The sequence below is a fragment of the Dreissena polymorpha genome, chromosome 8 (assembly GCF_020536995.1).
Source record: "Dreissena polymorpha isolate Duluth1 chromosome 8, UMN_Dpol_1.0, whole genome shotgun sequence".
NCBI classification, from domain to species: domain Eukaryota; kingdom Metazoa; phylum Mollusca; class Bivalvia; order Myida; family Dreissenidae; genus Dreissena; species Dreissena polymorpha.
Genome location: NC_068362.1, coordinates 63,020,398 through 63,042,147, shown reverse-complemented (window position 1 = coordinate 63,042,147; position 21,750 = coordinate 63,020,398). Strand labels below are relative to the sequence as shown.

Here is a 21,750-nt window from a genome sequence, read left to right as displayed (position 1 = left end):
ATTTTGTAGGTCACATTTTTCAACTAGCCTTAGTTAAATTTTTAGACATTTTCCTTAAAGTGATATTATGGGCATTTTTCACTGTTGAATTGAGCTGAAAAGAATTAACAGGTCAAAAAAGTTAGTTAAAATGTGGTTACTGACCTGCAACTCATCTTGCTACCAGTTGTTCATAAAAATATATTTTTTTTATTCAATTTCTTACGTGACTCACCCAGTCCTCTAAGACGAAACGATCCGTAAAACAAAATTGTGTCTTTGTGTCGTATGAACGAATCTGCACTAAAACTAAATTTAGGTTCACATCGTACATGCATTATTTTTCTCTTTCCGGGATATTGTTTTAGTATGTTAACAAATATAAGTGTATATGAAGTGAAAACACCAAAAATAAACAACGGTTGCGATAGACACCTATAAACTGTTAGAAGCCCATAATATCACTTTAATATCTCCATATTAAATCCATGACATGCTTGTAATGCTATTTGTGTTAAACTTTGTGTTATGTTAAAAACTCATTGTATTGACATTTGTAATCAAGTTAAAGAAGGCGCTAAGGTTAAACACTACATGATAAATCACAGACTATTTTATCTTAATCACTTAATACTCGCAATCAAGACAGATGTACATTTATAATTAGTAATGCCGTGGTTTGTCTTATACAAAAATACCACATTATGAACATTTGCCCGTCTCTGAAAAACCGGGCGTGGAGTCTGCACAGGCTTATCAGGGCGACATTTTCTTCTATGCATTTTTCTTTAGACGAATTCTCCGTTTAAAGGGATCTTTTCACGCTTTGGTAAATTGACAAAATTGAAAAAAGTTGTTTCAGATTCGCAAATTTTCGTTTTAGTTATGATATTTGTGAGAAAACAGTAATACTGAACATTTACCATGGTCTAATAGAGCCATTATATGCATCTTTTGACGATTTTAAAACCTAAAAATTATAAAGCGTTGCAACGCGAAACGATTGAATAATTTGGAGAGTTCTGTTTTTGTCGTTAAATTTTGTGAAACTACGAAGATTGCTTATATAGGGTATAAAATACGTTCAGCATGTGTACACGGCGGAATAGCTCAGTAGGCTAAAGCGTTTTTACTTCAGGACTCTGGCAGGACACCAGGGGTCACTGGTTCGAAACCTGCTCCGGGCAATGTTCTTTTCCTTTTTTTATTTTTTTTCTTGATTTTTTACTGGAGCTTTTACGATCCAATGTTTACATTTATCAATATAAAGCATTTAATGAATAAGTTTAAAAACTGCCAAAATCTGTGAAAAGGCCCCTTTAAGCCATTTATGCATAGTTGAGTCTCCAATCCTTCTAAATTGGATCAATTTATGTCCAAAATGAGGGATGTCTAGTATTTTTTTTTCTATATTTAGAATATTTACAGAAAATCCTTTAAGCAAACAGGGCATACCCTGATGAGACTCCGCATCATGCGGCGTCTCATCTGGGTCTACGCTGTTTGCCAAGGCCTTTTATCTAGACGCTAGGCATAAATGGGTTAAACAAAAAGCCAGTCTAAGCGGAAAGAGTCATCCCATATTAGGCTGCTCGGACTGCACAGGCTAAACTGGGACGATAATTTACGCACATGAACTAAGTCCGATGTTTCAAGAGAGCGCCTCATTTACCCTTTTATGCCTAGTGGACTCTCCCATCCTTCTAGATTGGATCATTTATTTCAAAAATTATGGATGTCTAGTATATTTATTTCTATATTTAGAATATTTCTTACAGAAATTTTTCCTTTAGGCAAACAGCACAGACCCAGATGAGACGCCGCATCATGATGCGTCTCATCTGGGTCTACGCTGTTTGCCAAGGCCCTTTTTTCTAGACGCTAGGCATAAATGGGTTAAAGGGGCCTTTTCACGTTTTGGTAAATTGACAAAATTAAAAATTAGTTGTTTCAGATTCGCAAATTTTCGTTTTAGTTATGATATTTGTGAGGAAACAGTAATACTGAACATTTACCATGCTCTAAAATAGCCAATATATGCATATTTTGACGATTTAAAAAACTGAAAGTTATAGAGCATTGCAACGCGAAACGATTGAATAATTTGGAGAGTTCTGTTGTTGTCGTTGTATTTTGTAAAACTACGAGGATTGCTTATATACAGTATTAAATACTATCTAAATTGCGTGAGCGCGCATGGCCGAGTGGTCTATTTGGTACATACTTCTTCTCCAGGACTCCAGGGGTCAGTGGTTCGAGGGCTACTTTTTTTTTCTTAATTTTATTCTCGATTTTTACTGGAGCTTTTTATTTCCAATGTTTACAATTATCAATATAACGCATTTAATGACAAACTTCAAAACATGCAAAAATCTGTGAAAAGGCCCTTTTAACATATACACGCTAATTAAATCATACTTTGCTGCTTTAGTATACAAAATCAAATCAGAACATTTGAATCGATAGATTCATCGAAAGAATAGTTGAAAAACTGTTAATTAGGTCATTATAATCAATTATGAAAATATTGTGTTCACGCATCGAAAACCAATGTTTTAAAGTACTTGTTGTATAAAATGTACAGGGGTTGCTCAGTAAATAAAAGAAAATATAAAGAAACAACATGACTTTGAATCTTACCCCGTTTAATCTTAGTGAATACATAATCAATTTTAATTCGATGAAGGTCCTACGTAAACTACAAAAGAAAAATATATATTTGCTCTTCTGTAGACACTTTACAAGATCAATCCTCTTTCAGAGAATAGTAAAATATTTATTAATTACGATTGGGTAGAAAATTTGGCGTCAAATACATTTCACGCTGAAAAAGGGGACGTATACAGTTGTCAAAAAGCATTAGCCTGAAACAATAAATGCTTTTAATATCATAACACAGGCAGGTATATGCTAGACCTCGGTGCCAAAGGTTGCTACGATGAAGTATTTAAGAAGTTTTTGTGTCAAAGTACAACGCCATTAAGAATAAATTAGAGAGATTTAATGGCGATAGCACACTGTGCTATGCTGAAGTGAAAGGTACATACATTGGTGGCATTATGAACGTTGGTAACTCGATCAGCGTAACTTAAGCAATAATTAAGTTTTATTCATAAGTAGGTATCACATGTCAAAAATACGGTTAATAATTAATTATCCTGCTGAGTTGGGCGCCGTTTACGTCCAAGGAAATATGCGTAGAAATACAGTAAGTGTTTTTGGTGTGTCGTTGCGCTGAACCCGGCTTTATGTCAAAATAGTTTAGAAACAAAAAAAGCACACAATTTTTTTTCACATAGTAAATGTGACCATTGGTTACCAGTTTTCGTGATACATTTATTTTCATACATGACATTATTCTCAAAGACATTGATTTTGAAAACGCGACCAGTTAATCAAAATATATTTTAAGCAGAATAGAGTCAAAAGATATCTGTTAGTAGAATGGTGTTTTGGAATTACAATTTATACTAAACATAAAACAAAACGCATGCATAAAAATCACTTACTTACGAATGACACTATACAACATAAAATGTTATAAAAAAATACCCTAATGAGATACGATCCCTAAAAAATAATGCACAACGTGAAACTGCATTGGCTTAATCTGGAGGGTTCACGTCTATATCAGTTTCTTATGGCAGGTGACCAAAGACAATTCCAAGATAATGAAAAAGTTGTGAATTAACTTTGTTTAATGTTAACTTCAATTTACACAAAACAAGTATTATAGCTGTATGTGTATTGAAGTTTTTGCCCAAAGTTGCAATATTCTCGCTATTTAATAGGGTGTATGAACGCTATGGGCATGAGTGTATATTTGTATGTGATATCATTTGCAACATTTTTTAATTTAATATTGCATTAATATTATGGAATAAGTGATCAAACAAAAGGTTGTTTGCAGCTTTATTAAGTTACATAGCAGAAGAATGAGAAAAGAAAACGAATACATATTATCACATATTATGATTATAAGAATTATATAAACAACATAATTATTAACGTGCATACAAACATAACCAATAAATAAAAAACGTAACATAAGGCACGATGCCGTATTATCCCTAATTATAATAGTTAATAACTTGCCATTTCTTTTAACTCAAGTAAAGAACCATTACACACAGAATGGATTTTGTATTCAAAACGCAATCGGTCCCATTCCCAACTGTACACATGGCTTCTATGGCCTCTAAATATATAACATGACTGTTATGTTTATGTTTGGTTTATACATTTGTATCTTAAGATCTACAATGGTCACGAATCAATTATGACGTCATCAAGACTTGGCGTAGTACTTCCGGTGCTGTGTTGCCGCGAGTATATGCCACGTGATAGACCGGAAGTCATGTCATCCTCGGATTGCATCCTCTTGTGTTTGGTCCGCCTGTTTTGGAACCATACCTTCACCTGAAGAGAAGAGAAACAACCCTGTTACATTAAATTCTCTAATTATAATATATGTGTAGTTCCATTATATAATATTCTTGTGTTTTCCGACTTTTTTCAAGCTTGCGTTCATCTAAAACATAAGTTTAGATCAATGTGAAATAAAGTGCCAGTATGTCATGATAATAGTGTCAATTTTGTGTGACCCAAGGTTGTGTTGTGGGGGGCCGAATGGGAATTCTTTAAACCTGCATTATAGTTTTTAGAAAAGTGTTTTTTCAATTATGAAATACATAAAAAAAACTGAATTGGGCTCAGTACCATCTTTCGCTGCATAAAACATTTTCTTAATTTTGCGAAATAGCAAGCTTCATCAAAATGTATAGGCCATGATGACCTGAATTCCAAGAGGTTTAGGACGATTCCTTGTGTCGTTTAAAAGAAAAATGTGTCTTGCGTTTATCGTGTACGATATAAAGTAAATTATTTCCCTGTTTTCCGAACTAGAAATTCATATAACTGACATCATTATTTAAGTCATTAAATAATTTAAATTTGATTTCATGAAAGGAACAATAATTCAACAATGTATGTACTTCACAATGTAAGGTTTCATAGTTAATGAAGTTAGAACGAGGTTTTGGTTTCATTAAAAAATCGAATTGATTGTAGATTATATTTGAATGAAATAATAACCGATTAAGTATTGGCGGTTTGAAATCAATAACTAGCATTGTTTTTTCTCAAACGAATGAATAAAATGTTGTTAAATAAGAGCCATACTGTTTCTTATCCAAAAAGCAATTGTTAATTAAATTGTTTGCATAGTGAACATTACAGAAAATAATAAACGTAACAGGGGTTTTTACTACAGTTTCTCATCATGCAAACATTAACAAGCGCAATTTAGAAACATAATTTCCATTTACTGTTGTTCTATATTGAATCTTATTCCATTAATGACTATCGTCTAGAAAAAAAGGTCATGGCAAACAGCGTAGACCCAGATGAGACGCCGCAATATAGAAATAAATATACTTGACATCCCTAATTTTAAAAATAAATTGATACAATTTAGAAGGTTGGGAGAGTCCACTAGGCATAAATGGGTTGATTGGACACGTTTGGTTTCAGGAGTGTCCATGTTTTAAATATTTTGTTTCGTAGGTTATTATCTTTAAAATCTTTAGTTTAACGATTATTTGATATATCATGCAGTTGACATTAAGGCACCTTTGAACTCTTTCATGCCAAAGATAGATTTTCTGTGTGCTGACAAAAAATCATAAATGTGAGCATGCACCGGGCTTGAGTTTTATAAAGCTAACACGATACAGGTACAGCTTACTAACGACAAATTTAATATTGCTCATTAAAAAGGTTTTATTAATCAGTCAAATTTCAAGGAACAGAAATGAGACATCATACCGACATTATGTGAAGTACAATAAGACATCAATATTATAATAAGCTGTTTAGAAGACTAATATTTGTGTGAGGTGTTTCCCTTTGAATTAATGAATTTTTCGGAGTGGGAGACCATAAGCATTTCACGTGTCCGTATGCACACATGTACGTCCCGAAACACTGTACTGACTGTCTGGCATTCTGTGAAAAAACATGCCGAAATGTTTCGTTGTGCTTACTATGCGTGTTCTTAGTTCAGTGTAACAATTGTATATCAATGGTCAAACATGCGCATGATACAGATTTCCGCACTGAAATTTCAAGCACTTTTAAAAACAGCTTGCTTTATCTGATCACCATGTGGAAAAAAACGCATCGCGTGCAAAAACATGTATTAGTGTAAATAATGGGCATGCTTGTTTTTTTTTATTTAGAAGTGTTTTTTGAACATGCAGATAGTTATTTAAAAAACCCATCAATGATCGTATTGAATTTTTTTTTATGTACATGTAAAAGTCCAAAAGGACAAATAGGAACTATCTACAGATTTTTGCCAGAGTACAATACACATTTCAAATAACATTGAATACATTTGCCACATATATGGAATACCGTCATCAATATTACCAAGAAGGAAAATATATAGACAATGCAAAACTGTAGATGCAGCAGCACGAGAACATCCTTATTTAACCCATGTTTGCCCAGTGGACTCTCCCATCCTTCTAAATTGGATCAATTTATGTCCAAAATTAGGGATGTCTAGTACATTTATGAGTATATTTAGAATATTTCTTACAGAAATTCCTTTAAGCAAACAGCGCAGACCCTGATGAGACGCCGCATCATGCGGCGTCTCATCTAGGTCTACGCTGTTTGCCAAGGCCTTTTTTTCTAGACCCTGGGCAAAAATTGGTTAAGTGCTTTATTTATGGCATGAAATATATTGCTCACAGAACATAATTGCTATACAAAAGTCACAAGTACGAAATATACACACACACACACACGAATTAAAGTTGAATCATCGCCTTAGAACGGTTTATGCAAATCTATTGGGGTTTAAACAAATTTTAAGAAGCACCAAACAACTTACCGGGCTCAGAGTCGTTCACCAAATTAAATAAAACGTACCACCAAGCATCACAACTAAAATCAAACAGCAATGAAAAAAAAACCTTCAACTAAATTACTCAATGGTTGGATGCAAACAGAAATTAACAAATCAACAGAGGCATGACGATGATAAACTAAAAATGTATTGCCCACATATTGTTTGTTTATTAAAAAGCTTTGGAGACATGATCTCATATGTTTTAATCCATCAAAATAATTGCCTTGAAACATATGTCAAAACCTTATTTTTAGAACACCTTCAGGATACGGACGATTTCTTAGCTTAGTTTTAATCTATTTTTTTAGCTCGATTCCATTGAAAGTACTACTACTTATTTGAAATGCTCTCGAGACCGTGTCCTGGGACTAGAACGACTACTCGGTGTCTATCGAGAGATCTAAAGAATGCTCCCACAGTGGGGATCGAACCCGTGACTTCCCGATCGCTAGGCGGTCACCATATCCACTTCTCCACAGCGACCTAAGCAGTGTAATGTCAGTACACTTTTACAATCCAGTCTCTTTTTACTTGTTTTGTTTCTTCTACAAAACATTATATCATATTGATAACATAAATTGTGCTGCAATTTCATTGGCAGAAACATTGTATTTATAATTCGATAAACCTGTATTTTAAATTGTTTTTTAAAACATTTGTAAACTTTGATTCTGAAAAAAAAAAATACAAAACCTTTTTTAAAGGATTATCGGAAATGTTTTCACATGAATGCTTCTTGAAAATTAGTATCCACTTATATTTAAATTTGATATTGAGAAGGGGTACTTTTTTAAATATAAATAATAACAAGACTGTTGCCAAGCAATAAAAGTCCCCTACCGGCTCCACCATTGTCAGAAATTCCACCTTTGTCAGAATATTTTTTGTTGCCATAGCAACCAGAATTTTTGACGTAGGAACAAAATGAAATGACGTGCATAATGTCCATATTGTCATCTATCCATGTTGGAAGTTTCATTAAAAAATATGAAGAACTTTTAAAGTTATCGCAGGATCCAGAAAACCACCATTTCTAGCAGTATTTCTAGTCTATTTGTTGCCACAGCAACCAGAATGTTTGACGTAAGAACAAAATGAAATGACGTGCATAATGTCCATATTGCCATCTATCCATGTTTCAAGTTTCATGAAAAAATATTAAGAACTTTAAAAGTTATCGCAGGATCCATAAAAGTGTGACAGACTCACAGACTGACGAACGGACGGACTGACGGACACACAGAGCGCAAACCATAAGTCCCTTCCGGTGAAACCGGTAGGGGACTAATAACCATATTAGTACATAAATTAGAAGTGCCAATTTTGTACATCAAGCAGTTTTGTAGCCCATTTCTCAATTAACATTAATAAATAACTAATATCTAAACCAGAAAAACAATTTCGCAATTTGAAAAACAATGTCAAGACAATTTGGTAATAGTCCCCATTAAATGATTGATATAAAGGTATATTACTTGTTATTCGTAAATTATTCAGGTCGTATTATTAGTCAATACTATATCTCTTTATCATTTCAGTATATATTTTCGTGCTTTCTATTTTCAAATTAAGACCCTTGACCAAATACATGAAACTGGAAACATACAATCCATATTTGTGTGGTAATAATAAGGAAACCGAGTTTCCCTGGAAAACGTATTTGTTTGAAAAATATAATTTTGTTTTTGACAAAACAATCTTAAATATCTGTAAGAGTAATAAATCATCGTGTATATCATATAGCTATGGTATAGCTTTGGATTTATGTTTATGCTTGACAGGCAAGTTCAGTTCTGTGTAATGGGACACAATCTGAAAATGATGTGAATACATAAATGTGTAACAAATGGTCAATGTTGCTGGTTGGCGATAAAAGAGTAGGCATTTTGTTGGAAAATAAATTATGTTCATGTTTAATGTGTAACTGTTAATAAGGACTACACAGTTATCATATGAATTAACTATTATCAAATTGAAACTCAGTTGCATCAGCAGGGAATCATCGGTATCCATAAAGCAAGGTATATTAAGACAATAGGTTAAGGCAAATTATCAATGGCCATAAAAGCACATGCTACACAAAACAAGTATGAATACAATTAGGATGTGAACGTCACTTTAACACCTGGGTGTTCTCATATTTTGGTTGCCATCTTATGAAGAAAACTTATAAACTATAATACGTTTAGTTTATGAAAATATTTTTTTATATTTAAGAATAAGTAAGAACACGTCATTTTATTTAATTATAGAAATGATACGAATTAAACTCGGAAATGAGATATGAACGTGTGTAAATGCGAAAACTGTGTTCGAGGGATCCGCACTGTATTGACAGTCTAAATGCGGACAGGTGTACGAAATAATTTTTTGAATGACTGTTCCAATGCGATGACCCCAGCTTTCATCATGTTTATGTCTTATATTGTTAAGTTGATGACCCCAGCTTTCATCATGTTTAGGTTTAATAGTATATAGGCGATCACCTCAGCTTTTATTATGTTTATGTCTAATATTATATAGGCGATGACACAAGCTTTCATCATGTTTATGTCTAATATTGTATAGCCGATGACCCAAGCTTTCATCATGTTTAGGTCTAATATTATATATGCGATGACCCCAGCTTACATCATGTTTATGTCTAATGTTATATAGGCGATGACCTCAACTTTCATCATGTTTATGTCTAATATTGTATAGGCGATGACCCCAGCTTTCATCATGTTTAGATCTAATATTATGTATGCGATGACCCCAGCTTTCATTGTGTGTATGTCTTATATGTTATAGGCGATGACCCCAGCTTTTATTATGTTTATGTCTAATATTATATAGACGATAACCCCAACTTTCATCATGTTTATGTCTTATATTGTATAGGCGATGGCCCCAGCTTTCATCATGTTTATGTCTAATATTGTACTGGCGATGGCCCCAGCTTTCATCATGTTTATGTCTAATATTATATAGGCGATGGCCCCAACTTTCATCATATTTATTTCTCATATTGTATATACTCTCTAGCTGATGCAGCTGATGTTTCTTTTTTTACATTTAAATTGCACAAGAAAAGCGTCACTTGGCTCTAATACAAGACTGGTGTATGATAGTGAGAATTTTTCTCCAGATAATGAAACTGTAGGATCATTATTTATTTAATGTTTGAGGACATCAGCCGATTTATTACTACGACGGTTATGGTTCGATAGACCCCGATAGATTCTAATCCTTTATAAAAATAGAAGCATATAAATTTGTATAGATCACACAGGTTTCTCAACAAATACTATATCAATGATAATATTGTTAACGGTAATCTTAAATGTAAGCACTAAAATATTTGCACTGACCAATATTTTTCAACGAATTAGCAGATAATGAATAACCCTATCAGCAAAACAAGGATATGCAATATTCCTAAATGGCAATGTGTAGAGGCCTACCGCGTGTCGTTTGTTAAAACATGGAAGGGTGATTAAGCCATAGTTTTCGAAGATTCGTTCCAATTAGTCGTAATTGAAGATAATATTTGCCAGGGGCTGAAAACCTTAGACGCGTATCGTACCGCCCATGTGTGTGTTAAACGTGGTCTTTGGACTTCGTTGTCTATTGACAATGAGCGACGAAGGCGCTTGGAACCCTTTTTAAATAGATTAAAAATATCACATTTAATTCTTCAAATTATATTTAAATAAGGCAAGAAATCAGATGTCTTAAAAGCCTTAAATATTTCTCGGTTCAAGTGGTACCAACCACTTTGACATATGAATAAGTTCCTAAGCAATTATGGGCTTAACAGAGAGGTTTTTGGCATGTAAATTGGGGATAAACACTTAAAAATTAGATCAAAAGATTTTCTAATTATCGCTGGAGGGCGTGAATGTTTTTTAAAGAAAAGCGACGTCACAAAAGGAGATAAACTAGAACTCTCAAAGAAATAGTCATGTTTCAGCAAAGCTAGATAATTGCTTCGAGTTAGGTCATTAGTAAGTGACATATTCTCCGTTACGTATTTGTTAAGCGATCTGTCATTTTTACAGCTTTGCACATTTGAAAAACGCCAATAAATTTTGATTTCTTTCACACACAAAAACAACACTCCTGTGCAATTTCAATTGTGTATGCATAGCTTTGTTATCGGTCCACAATAAATATTCAAATACGGATAATGCTGTTATAATTTGAATGAAATGTTATTTTACTTAAAAGACATTCTGTACATACGAAAAGTCTGAAATGCTTTTCTGTCAAAATAGTTTAAAATAAATATCACCGTGTGCTTTGAAATCGACATATATATTGTGATGTGGAAATAATTTTGAACACATTTATCAATTGATAGATATATCGTTTAGTTTTTTTTTATCAAGAAAAGAAACACTCATACCGAAGCAACTTTGATAGATAATATATAAGAAATGAAGGCGTATGCAATTGAATAAGTTTGTTATGATTTAGATGTCGACAAACTTTCTCATTGTTTTCTTTCGCGCAGGTTAAACAAAAATTTAATGTTTGGACATCAAATGGTCAGCACATGCTTTTTTATAACACTTACGAATCCAATCTTGGCAAGTCAGTAATGGTTAGCCACATACATGTGTAAAACACAACTGTAGTCAATTTAATTCATATGTTTTCGCACAACATTTGATCAGACCAATTAATAATGTTTAAAAAATAGTTGTAACAGTCTCAAAACACTATGAAAATACTACAGGTGCTATACTGTCTTTTGTTCGCTCGAATAGTACAAGTAATATACAAAATTTAATTATTTTTTAAACAAATGTCAAAGATGCCGTATATACACTTAATCAATCACGAAAGATTATAAGATAAATTGTAGACATTCAACATGTCACCTAAACTTGACTTGTATTCTATGACATGCTTGTATTTATGGTACAGATCATCGTTTAAGGTAGAAAGTAAAAAAACAACAAAGAAGATATAATTCATTTTTGTTTCACCCAGTTCTACATTTAAATTTTTTAGATCAAAACTGTCATGCCATGCAAACAAAATAGAGTATTTTGTTGTGCGGGTTCTGTCCGTTAATAGGTGATCTGTTACAGCATGCTAAAGTGCCATTAGTTTTGTATTAACAAGATGTATAACAGATGACTTGTGCTCCGTATTAGCTTAATGTCGCAATTTAGGCATTCAATGAGACCCATTAGGAACATTTCAGTTGTTATACATGTCAATTACACCCATTATAAACGTATTTTCTTAATGCCTTTGCTTCACGATATCTCCTAAATATGTCTGTCAAGTTGACATTTTGATTTTTATAAAGGCGTTTTGGAGAAAAGGGATAAGAGGTTTGTTTATTCAAACGTGTTTTCTCCATTGCGATGCATAACACAAATCAAAAAGAAAGAAAAAGGCATAAAATACAATTGTTTTGACATGGTCTGCCAAACTACCTATTTCTCTTATCTAAAATATTTTGAAAATACATAATACAACAAACATTTATATTTGTTTAAGTAAAAGTCCCTTTCAAAATTTGTATATACACGATGCTATTATCACTTATGTTGTGCAGTTGATAGTGCTAGTATTCCTTTTAAATATTGTAACAAGCACGGCAATAAACTTATTAATACTTGAACCACGTAAGTTTAGTTTGACAATTGACCAAGAATATCCAGAATATTGACAAGTTTTTATTTTCAATCACTAATATTTATCTGACATATTTCATCTTATGCCTTAGTGAACTTGATTGATTGGGATGGATGGTATGTTGTGCCTGCAGTGTTCCTTTTACTTGTTTCAACACGTACGATATCAACTCAGCGTCGGGGCGTTTAGTCCCAACTTATATTTCAGAAGGTTTAATCCAATTATGCAGAACGTAAATGTCAAATTTGATTTCAATAAACATATATGCCATTATTATTTTCCATATTCTTATTCAATCTACACCTCTCAATAGAGCCTTGGCTGGAACCACTTGTGCGGTTTCATTTCTTTAATTGTACACGCATTAACTAATATATAAAACATGATAAGCAGACCTTTCTATTATATTAACATCGAAAACGCCCCTTTCCTCGACATCTAAAGACAAGATTCCAATTTATTTGATAATTGTGTGACCTCATTTGCGTATTGTCAATGTATTTCAAATACAATTTCAAAACGTTTCCGTAAAAGGTATTTGCTTTTTGATTTTATCTGAAAGGATCATGAATAATGAGGAAGAGCCCCGATTGGCGCTAGAAGGAGAGCAAGGCCAACGCAAATACATTATTAGCAATTTAGTTCAGTAAGCAAACACTCATTACCGATCTATGCCATCGAAGATGAAAAAAGTATTATCAATTCAACGGCTTCCATTAGTACACAACTCAATTCCTGACACACGAAAGGCGCATTTTTTTTTAAAACTGAATATAACTTTTGGCAAAACCATAAAAGCAAAACATGTCAGCGTCTAACAATCCCAATATTTACCAATAAACCTTAAAAGTCAAAGTTTTGAACCAAAATTTTACATTAGCCTTAAATTGTCAAGTTTTTGTTTAGTATTCTATTTATATCTCCCGAAATATGTGTTACAATATCAAAGCTATTTAAGTTTTTATGTTCAATAAATAATGGAATTGAATAAACATATCTAAATGCATGTTAACAAAGTGAAACAACTGTACGACCAGGCCAAGCCCATATTTGACTCAAGGTCTTTTTTATTTACAAGACAAGGAACCAATGGTAAAAAAGTTTGACAAAACACACAAACACACACACACAACAAACACACGCAAGGTAATACAAATGGGATCACCGCATTAAAACGGTGAATGCAAAGCATCCAGGATTAAACAAGTATTATTAAACAACTGCAATCTTCACACTTCGCCAAGAGGTATTCAATTTTCGAAGCCACTATGAAATGAAGCTAAAATACGTATCAAATACGTTTTTATTTAAAACGTAATAGACATAACATTATATAGTTATCATTTTCAGGAAGCAGCCGCAATAATGGTTGTAAAAGGCAAACGTCTATAGTTTGCTAGTGAATGCCCATGTTCAACTATATAAAATAACAGGAACGAAATTTTTGTTTCAACGAACACAACTATTCCAGCCAAATTAGTTATTGAAAATTAGTAGTTATACTAAAAACAGAATAAAAAACGGTATATGCACACTAGATGTCATTCATAGTACGTCATTTATAATATAATCACGTTGATTACATGGTACAATCCCAATAGTTCTGCTTGACAAGCGATATTGCCATCGAAATATGGTCCATTTTCATCACAAAATGTATTTATCGTAATTTAAAGAACGGAATGTTACGCTTCCATTCTCTATAAAACTGATATAGGTTTAAATGATTTGTTAATGTTGACAATTTGCAACTGTCTATAAATAAAACATCGTGCAGTTTCGCTTTGTCCACAGGTGGTTAGCATGTGGCTATGGCATTAATAAATAAAACCATCATTTTGTTTAAAAAAAAATATAACGAAAACTCAACTTCTCTTTGGTCATAATTCGATTATTTTTCATTCAAAATGATGTTTTTACTAATTAAAACCATAGCCACACTCTACCCATCTGTGGCTTTGTCGCGGTCCGCACACAGGACTGTCGCGAAGACGCTGAGAGGACCCTTACATAAACTCTGTCTTTCACACCCTTTCGCTTTGCCCATCGTTACCTGGGTCTCCGACAGGTTCAAGGACGACGACAGCTCCTTGCGCTCCTGCCCCACCACGTAGTGGTTCTTCTCGAAGGCATGCTCAAGTCGCAGTAGCTGCGTGGGTGAAAACGCTGTACGAACACGCTTGGGCTTCCGGTAAGGCGACATGAACAGACTCGAGTCTGCAATGAAAATACGATATTTGTTGTATGTGTGTATTTTGAAGTTTATAACATCCGTCATTGTCTTAGGCTACACAATTTGAGGACCAGCATCCCTACCTCATCAACATTTTAAATTAAAGCTGCAATCGTCAGCTTTTTTCTAGATGTTACTAAAAGATTTTAAATTTGGTGTTGTCGTATGTTGTGAGGGGACGCCAGATTACCCGGAGAAAACTCAACATGTCCTGAGTGGTAAAAATCAACCAAACGGGAACGGGAATCGCCTAGGTGAGAAACACGTGTACCAACCCGTTTGCTTAATGGACAGACGATATTTGTTTGCTAAGCTATTGCAGCTTAAGTAGCTGTTAGGGTTAGAAGGCGATAAGCTTCGGCTTCCGGTATGCGGAAACGAACGAACCAGAGTCCTGAATTATTGCAGGATATTTGTTTGGATAGTGAGTCAAATAGAAGTTATGTTTTTTCAAAGGCTTGTTTCTGTCACAGCAGCAGCAATCTTGCGCTTACGTTTTGGGGACTATGAACATGCCCGAAATAACCTATCCAGCTGTTTGATTGAAAATAACTTATGAAGCTGTTTGATTGAGGAATTATTTACCTGTCTTATACAAGTAGTAATAAACACATATATGTTCACATTTAAGGTGAGGTGGATTGCATAGTTTCTGGACGAGTATAAATATTGCAAATATTTTTTTTCAGGCAAAATAACTTTGTTTAGCACTTGAAAATGTCGTTAAGCACTAACGTGCCTCTATTTAAAATCATTTAAAGGTAGTCTTATGTTGTTACAATATGATGCATATTCAAGACAGAACATTGTATGAAGTGTATATATCTGCAAAGTGCAATTAAAAAAAATGTAAAATTAAATTATGAAGTATAATTTTGAATCTTAAGTGCGTTAGATCACATCCAACAAGAGGACAATAAGTATACTTGAACGCGTACTGCAAGAATTGTAGCAAAGTCGTACAGTATGCGATACTCCTTGTTTGGGGAAAATGTTGACGACAAGGGCAAAAGTTGAACATAAGTCGGTATGTACGTCTTAATGAAACTCTTTGCCCCATCCCACATGTGTGCTCAATTTGACCCTTGATGAAAGTTTGAACACATTTTGTAGGAATGGAATAAAACTAACAGGTGTGTCCATAAATGTGGATGCCCAAAAGTTTTGCTTTCGATTGATTACGAACTACAAAGTTACTCATTTCTATCTACACAATGTTTAACACTTGATTTTTTTAAATTAAATATACTAACATAATAGTTGAAATATATTTTATTGGAATCGCTAAATATTTAAGATGGACAGTTTTAGTGCAATAATCTGTTACATGTATATATAAGGGAAGAACCAATTTCAAAAACATTAGGTAGGATTGTTTTTAAAGCGATAACGGTGGTTTGAATCCCGTTCATGATGTGGATATCAACATTCATATTTGTAATTTCATAAGGGTAATTGTGAACAGTAAATTTATTTTTGTCCATGCCTTACTGACCTGTGTAAGAACTCAATACATAGAACGGTAACTAAATCCCACAAGCAGTGAGTGACACGCACTATTCCGACTGATTGTGCGTGATTTATTGCCGCATTTGTGAAGGCTTCTTTTCTTAATACTGGACCTAATGAGACATTAATTACTCATGTCTTCACCATTTAGGTGTGTATTTAGTTTTTGAGAGATTTCCCATACCATACCTCTCAAGTACGTGAGCTAGGACACACCCTTAGATGGATATGCCTTCATGCAACTTGATACCATGTGCAGCGGTTTACCTTTACTGGCTCAAGTAATGTGCATAGTTTCGTTTGTTATTCGGGTATTATGATGCTTCGTAACACTTGGAATTGCAAAACACATTTTGATTTAATGAATATTTTGTTATTTTTGATATGTTATGTAAATTATAATTTCCTTTAAATATATGTAAGCAAAAGAGCAACAATAGAATCTAAAATAAAATATTGCGACAACATATTTTAAACTTATTTTAATAACACTTCCATACCCAAACATTAAAAAAACGACAAGATTAAATTTTCAATGAGTTATTTCTTGTTAGAATTACATTTAAAAAAAGATGTAAAATATATTGAATATTTTTTCGTTTGGATAAATTGGAATGTCGTTAGGTTATAAAATAAAAGTATAACAAAAAGCATTTCATTTAGCAATTTAATAAAAATAAGCAGATACAATTTTGATTAAGTTATCAGGTGAAATAGATAAACATGCATTATTTTGGCGACATAAATATGGTGATTAAAGACGACACTCTGTTTGATTTTTATTCAAATTTTGAAATGGGTATAATAACATATTTTCTTCCATTTATCATATATTATAATGTACATAAATATGGTGTCCATATTATATATTTTTTCATTTATTATATATTATAATCTACATAGATATGGTGTCCAAAGGCGAAACTATATGACAAGAAATAACAGATAATTGATTTTTTTTCAAATATAGTAATATGTTTAATATGATATTAAATTTCATTTATTATCTACACAATGTACACAATGGTATTATATTGGAAAATTAATTATAAATTTTACTAAAAAAGAGGTATTAACAACTTTAAGAAAAATAGTAAATATGGAAATAAAATAAAATATGTATAATATCTGAGTATAGAACAGAAAAAAACGAATAAAAAAGGGAAATAATGCAAACTTATTGATTGAATAGTTAATTCACTTTATTATACAAATAAAAACATTGACATTTCAACAAAAATTTCTACACATTAAAGTATAATTATCAATTTTAGACACAAAAGAATAATATACATATATATATTGTATATATTGTCGATGTGCTCATTTGGCTATATTTGAAAAACGTTAATTACCAAAAGTTAGCATAATGGAAAATGGAAACAACAATTTATATGAAATATATCTAATGTTATAATTATTATTTTGACACAGGCTTTTTCAATCAATTATACATTACGTTTACACAAAAGCATAAAATAACAAAGAATTGTGAATGTCTATTAATAAAAAGTTTTTAGTTATAATGGTTTTTCTTGTTTACCTATTGATGAAAGTGTATAAACTAAATTGTATTTTGTATATTCATATTGCGAGCTCGTGTAGAAAGATGTAATTGTTTCTTGTCATAACAGGTGATATGAATTATGTTAATTATAATTTAAGAGAGGGTGAAGTATTATACTTTTGGATAATCTTCCAAATATATACGGTTGTTACTATCAGCTAGTCTATGATTTTAGGCAAGTGACCAGTACACCCTAAAGGATAATACATAAAACACAACACTTAATTTACAATGACAAAAATGATTAAAACAAGGGTTACCTTATCGTTATTGTATTGTGTCTGAAAATATTACTTTCAGTTTTTTTAGTTTTACTAATAACACTGGAATAGTTTGTAAATATATCAGATGCCGTTAGTAAGTCATGAATAAAATAAAATAAATATGATTAATTATTTTTAGGTTTATTAGCCCAAACATATTTGTACACATTATTTCCTTAAAAAAAAGCGTGTGCAATGCGAAACAGTCCTATGATTTGATTACTGCCCATATTTCATTGGAAGATGATGAAAAAAACAAAGTGAATCAAACAACACTGATTCGTGGTCACTTACCTGAGCACCTTGAGGTCAGGAAACCGGCCCCACGGGAAGAATGCCACGGAAACGAGTGGGCCGAGACATCGTGGTTGAACCGCGATGACAGAAGCGGACTGCCTAATTGCGTTTGCGACATCGGTGAGTACAAACCGGTAAGCGATGAGTAATTATTCGCTAAGTTCGAGATGTTTGATATGTTATCAAGTTGCATTAAACTGTTGTGAAATTTTAAACCGAAATTCCCAATATTTTGATGTGACCGTAGGTCGTGTTGTTGGCCGTTGGACGCATGCGTGGCGGTGTCAAGGAGCGACCAAGTCCTGTGCGAGGGATTCGGGGGTCCCGCTGGTCGCATAATATTACCTGAGTGCGGATAATTGATGTTCGAAATACACTGTGTTGACATCTCATAAGACCGCATGCTGTTTAATAAATTGTCCTGAATTTGAGACGCGGATGAGTCAAAACATTGGCTGCAAAAGTCGCTGTTACCGCAATCTCTATGAAGTGCATGATGACTGTGTCCCTGCTGATGAGAGATGTTAGAATTACTGGAGGCTTGAGCACCATTTACCGAGAAAGGGCTCACAGTCGCGTGCAAAGGAGCTGTAGACCCGGCTTGATGCCCCTGAATTTCTTTGGAGGGTGCCCGCAGCGTCTTGAAAGCCGAGTCCGTATTGTGGAGAAAGTCGCTGCTTACATTTGTTGTCATATCGTAGGTTGACTCCTTCAAAATGGCATCAATATTAAATCCGTTTTGGAGTCCATGCTTTTGAAGCATAACCGAATAGTACGATTAAGCAAATAAACAAAGAGTTAAATATATTCCTTGATTTTAGTCACACTGATATATAACTTTATCCATTCAAGTACTTGTTTAACTATTAGCCATCGAATGTCAATATGTACTGTGCAGGTACATTACGTAATATAACAGATTTCAGCATTTGAAATAACGACGTTTATGTCAATCAAAGTCGCTAATTTAAAACCTCACAATGAATGAACGTTGAATGGTTTTGATTGGCTCTCGGGGACAAAAACAAGAGAATACTCCATTCATGTTATTTGCTGCCATGTTTGACGCATGTGGGTATTCTGTGTCAGTCGCATTCCGGCCGGGTAGCTACCGATCAAAACAACTATTGTTACATACCAAAAACTTCACTTAATCTGCCCTGAACACGATAGTTTCAGATCATCGGAACCAAAGACCATTCATCTGTTTTCATTCCCATTTTGTTTCCCATTATGACAATTGCATTTGTCTTAATTTCAGTAGATGTGAAAACAGATCTGGCGAATGTCCATTTTGATAGCTTGGGATACAATCGGAAGCATATAAAATTGAAAGTATTTCGGAACATTCTGTTATACAATAATCTACATATTTACCATGTAACAAACACTAAATTCACTTCTCGTATTATTTTACTTATTCTGGTATAAAATGACATGTAGGAAGGCTGCGTCCCGTGTTACATTTTGCTTTCTTCAGTTAGCGGGAAGTGATTACAGTTGGTCTTATCAATATAAAAAATGAGAAATTTAATAGTTTAATGTTTCAACAGGTGCACGGTTAGAGTAACTGCGTAAGTATGCACAATACCACGGATCAGGAAAGAAAATCTCGCTCAGCAAGGCGTTTCTAGTTATTCACAACGATATCATAGACCTTAGACTGTTTCAATCTCATGAAAGGTCGGACAGATAGCATCGTCTTTGTTCGCCAGGGCAAGACATTTGGTTTAAAGGCTCGGCAATGGTATGTTGATGAAGTATTTGATTCAATAATCCGATATAAGTGGGAGAAACTGAAATCATTAGACAATAATTACCCTTTGTTTGAAAGAATGTGATTTAATGAGAAAATTCAAATGGGAAGTGAAAAGGTTAAACGTGTTGTCCCGGTTGAATTTGCTGAGGTAACCAGCTTACAGCAAGTGACGGGTTCGTTCCGTGTCGTTGTTGCTATTAGTTGGTCAATGCTTAAGATAAGTATTATGATGCTTGTTTTGACGATGACATGGATTTGATTCATTTATTTAATCCAGACTTATTCGTATCGTACCAAGTTGTGTACACCGCAAAACCATAAAACAAAACAGGGTTTGTGCGTATCCAAAATCTGGATCTATATCAATCTCACTTCCAATGTACATATACTGTATTAGTATTAGCGAGAAGAAGAAGTAATTCTACGTATGAGCTAAATGTCCTTTAATTACAAAATATGATATGATGCAAAAAACAACATCACAAAGCACGTACCAAATACAAACAACAAATGATATGAATCCAAGCTAGTTTATGGAATTAGAACATCGTTTCTAATCATACAATACCTCGGTATGCAATCGCAGCTAAAGCGATTTCAATATTAAAATGCTATTTTAACCCCTTTTTAAAATGTATGTGTATATATTTACATTCATGCTGTAAATCATTTTTGTTTATTCCAAAGTGTATTCAAAAGCATTAAACGTAGTACAAAACTCGTATTTAAATTTACATGAAAGGTGTTACTATAATCATGTAATTGACTGCCCATCAGTTTCTTAATTTATTTCAAACGTACATGCAATCTCAACATCTTGGGTATGGGTTAGTGGTTGATACAGTAAAACATGTTTGTATTGTGTTTAAAAGGCGATTAATAACTATAGTTGTTAGTGAAATGTATATGTCGAGAATTACATCTCATTAGCAATCTAATTAAAGCAAACATTAACCTTTTAATTTAAAGAGGACGTTGCATAATGGATAACCCTGACATGTAAAATGTTTACTAAAGATATTCTATCTTGATAGGTTATGCGAATTATGATTTAATTAATGACTTAATGGTGTGCAATGTAAATCCATCGGTTATGATGTCGTAGATGATATTACCGCCCTGTCAAGTTCTTTACAATGTTTTGTTAAAACCGCCCGATACACTATTGTCTAAATACCTCATTAAGGACTAATTAGCAAAAGCAATAATGCTATGTCACTGAAAAGGCGTTGAACGTTTACAAATTGATCTATAAGATTTTACGTACGGGTGGTCTCAACATGGATTGTAAATCAGTTTAGAGCGATTAGATCTTCTAAAGTCGGCAAAAGTCTCAGTAAACCAAATACGACGAGGAGTCGTTTAACTTAACCCATTTATGCCTAGTGGACTCACCCATCCTTCTAAATTGGCTCAGTTTATTTCCAGAATTAGGGATGTCTCGTATATTTATTTCTATATTTAGAATATTTCTTATAGAAAGTCATTTAAGTAAACAGCGCAGACCCTGATGAGACGCCGCATCATGCGCGTCTCATCTGGGTCTACGCTGTTTACCAAGGCCTTTTATCTAGACGCTAGGCATAA

The 21,750-nt window shown here is 33.3% G+C and overlaps 1 protein-coding gene across 1 annotated transcript; it reads right to left on the bottom strand.

The window, feature by feature from the left end:
* Positions 1–3,914: 3,914 nt before the first annotated feature.
* On the bottom strand, positions 3,915–19,077 carry LOC127842994 (homeobox protein ceh-12-like). Its single transcript, XM_052372817.1, has 3 exons — positions 18,402–19,077; positions 14,589–14,752; positions 3,915–4,398 (listed from the first exon to the last, which is right to left on the bottom strand). The coding sequence occupies exons 1-3, from the start codon at positions 18,805–18,807 to the stop codon at positions 4,246–4,248; spliced, it is 723 nt and encodes a 240-aa protein (XP_052228777.1). The 5' UTR covers positions 18,808–19,077; the 3' UTR covers positions 3,915–4,245.
* Between the last annotated feature and the right edge of the window lie 2,673 nt (positions 19,078–21,750).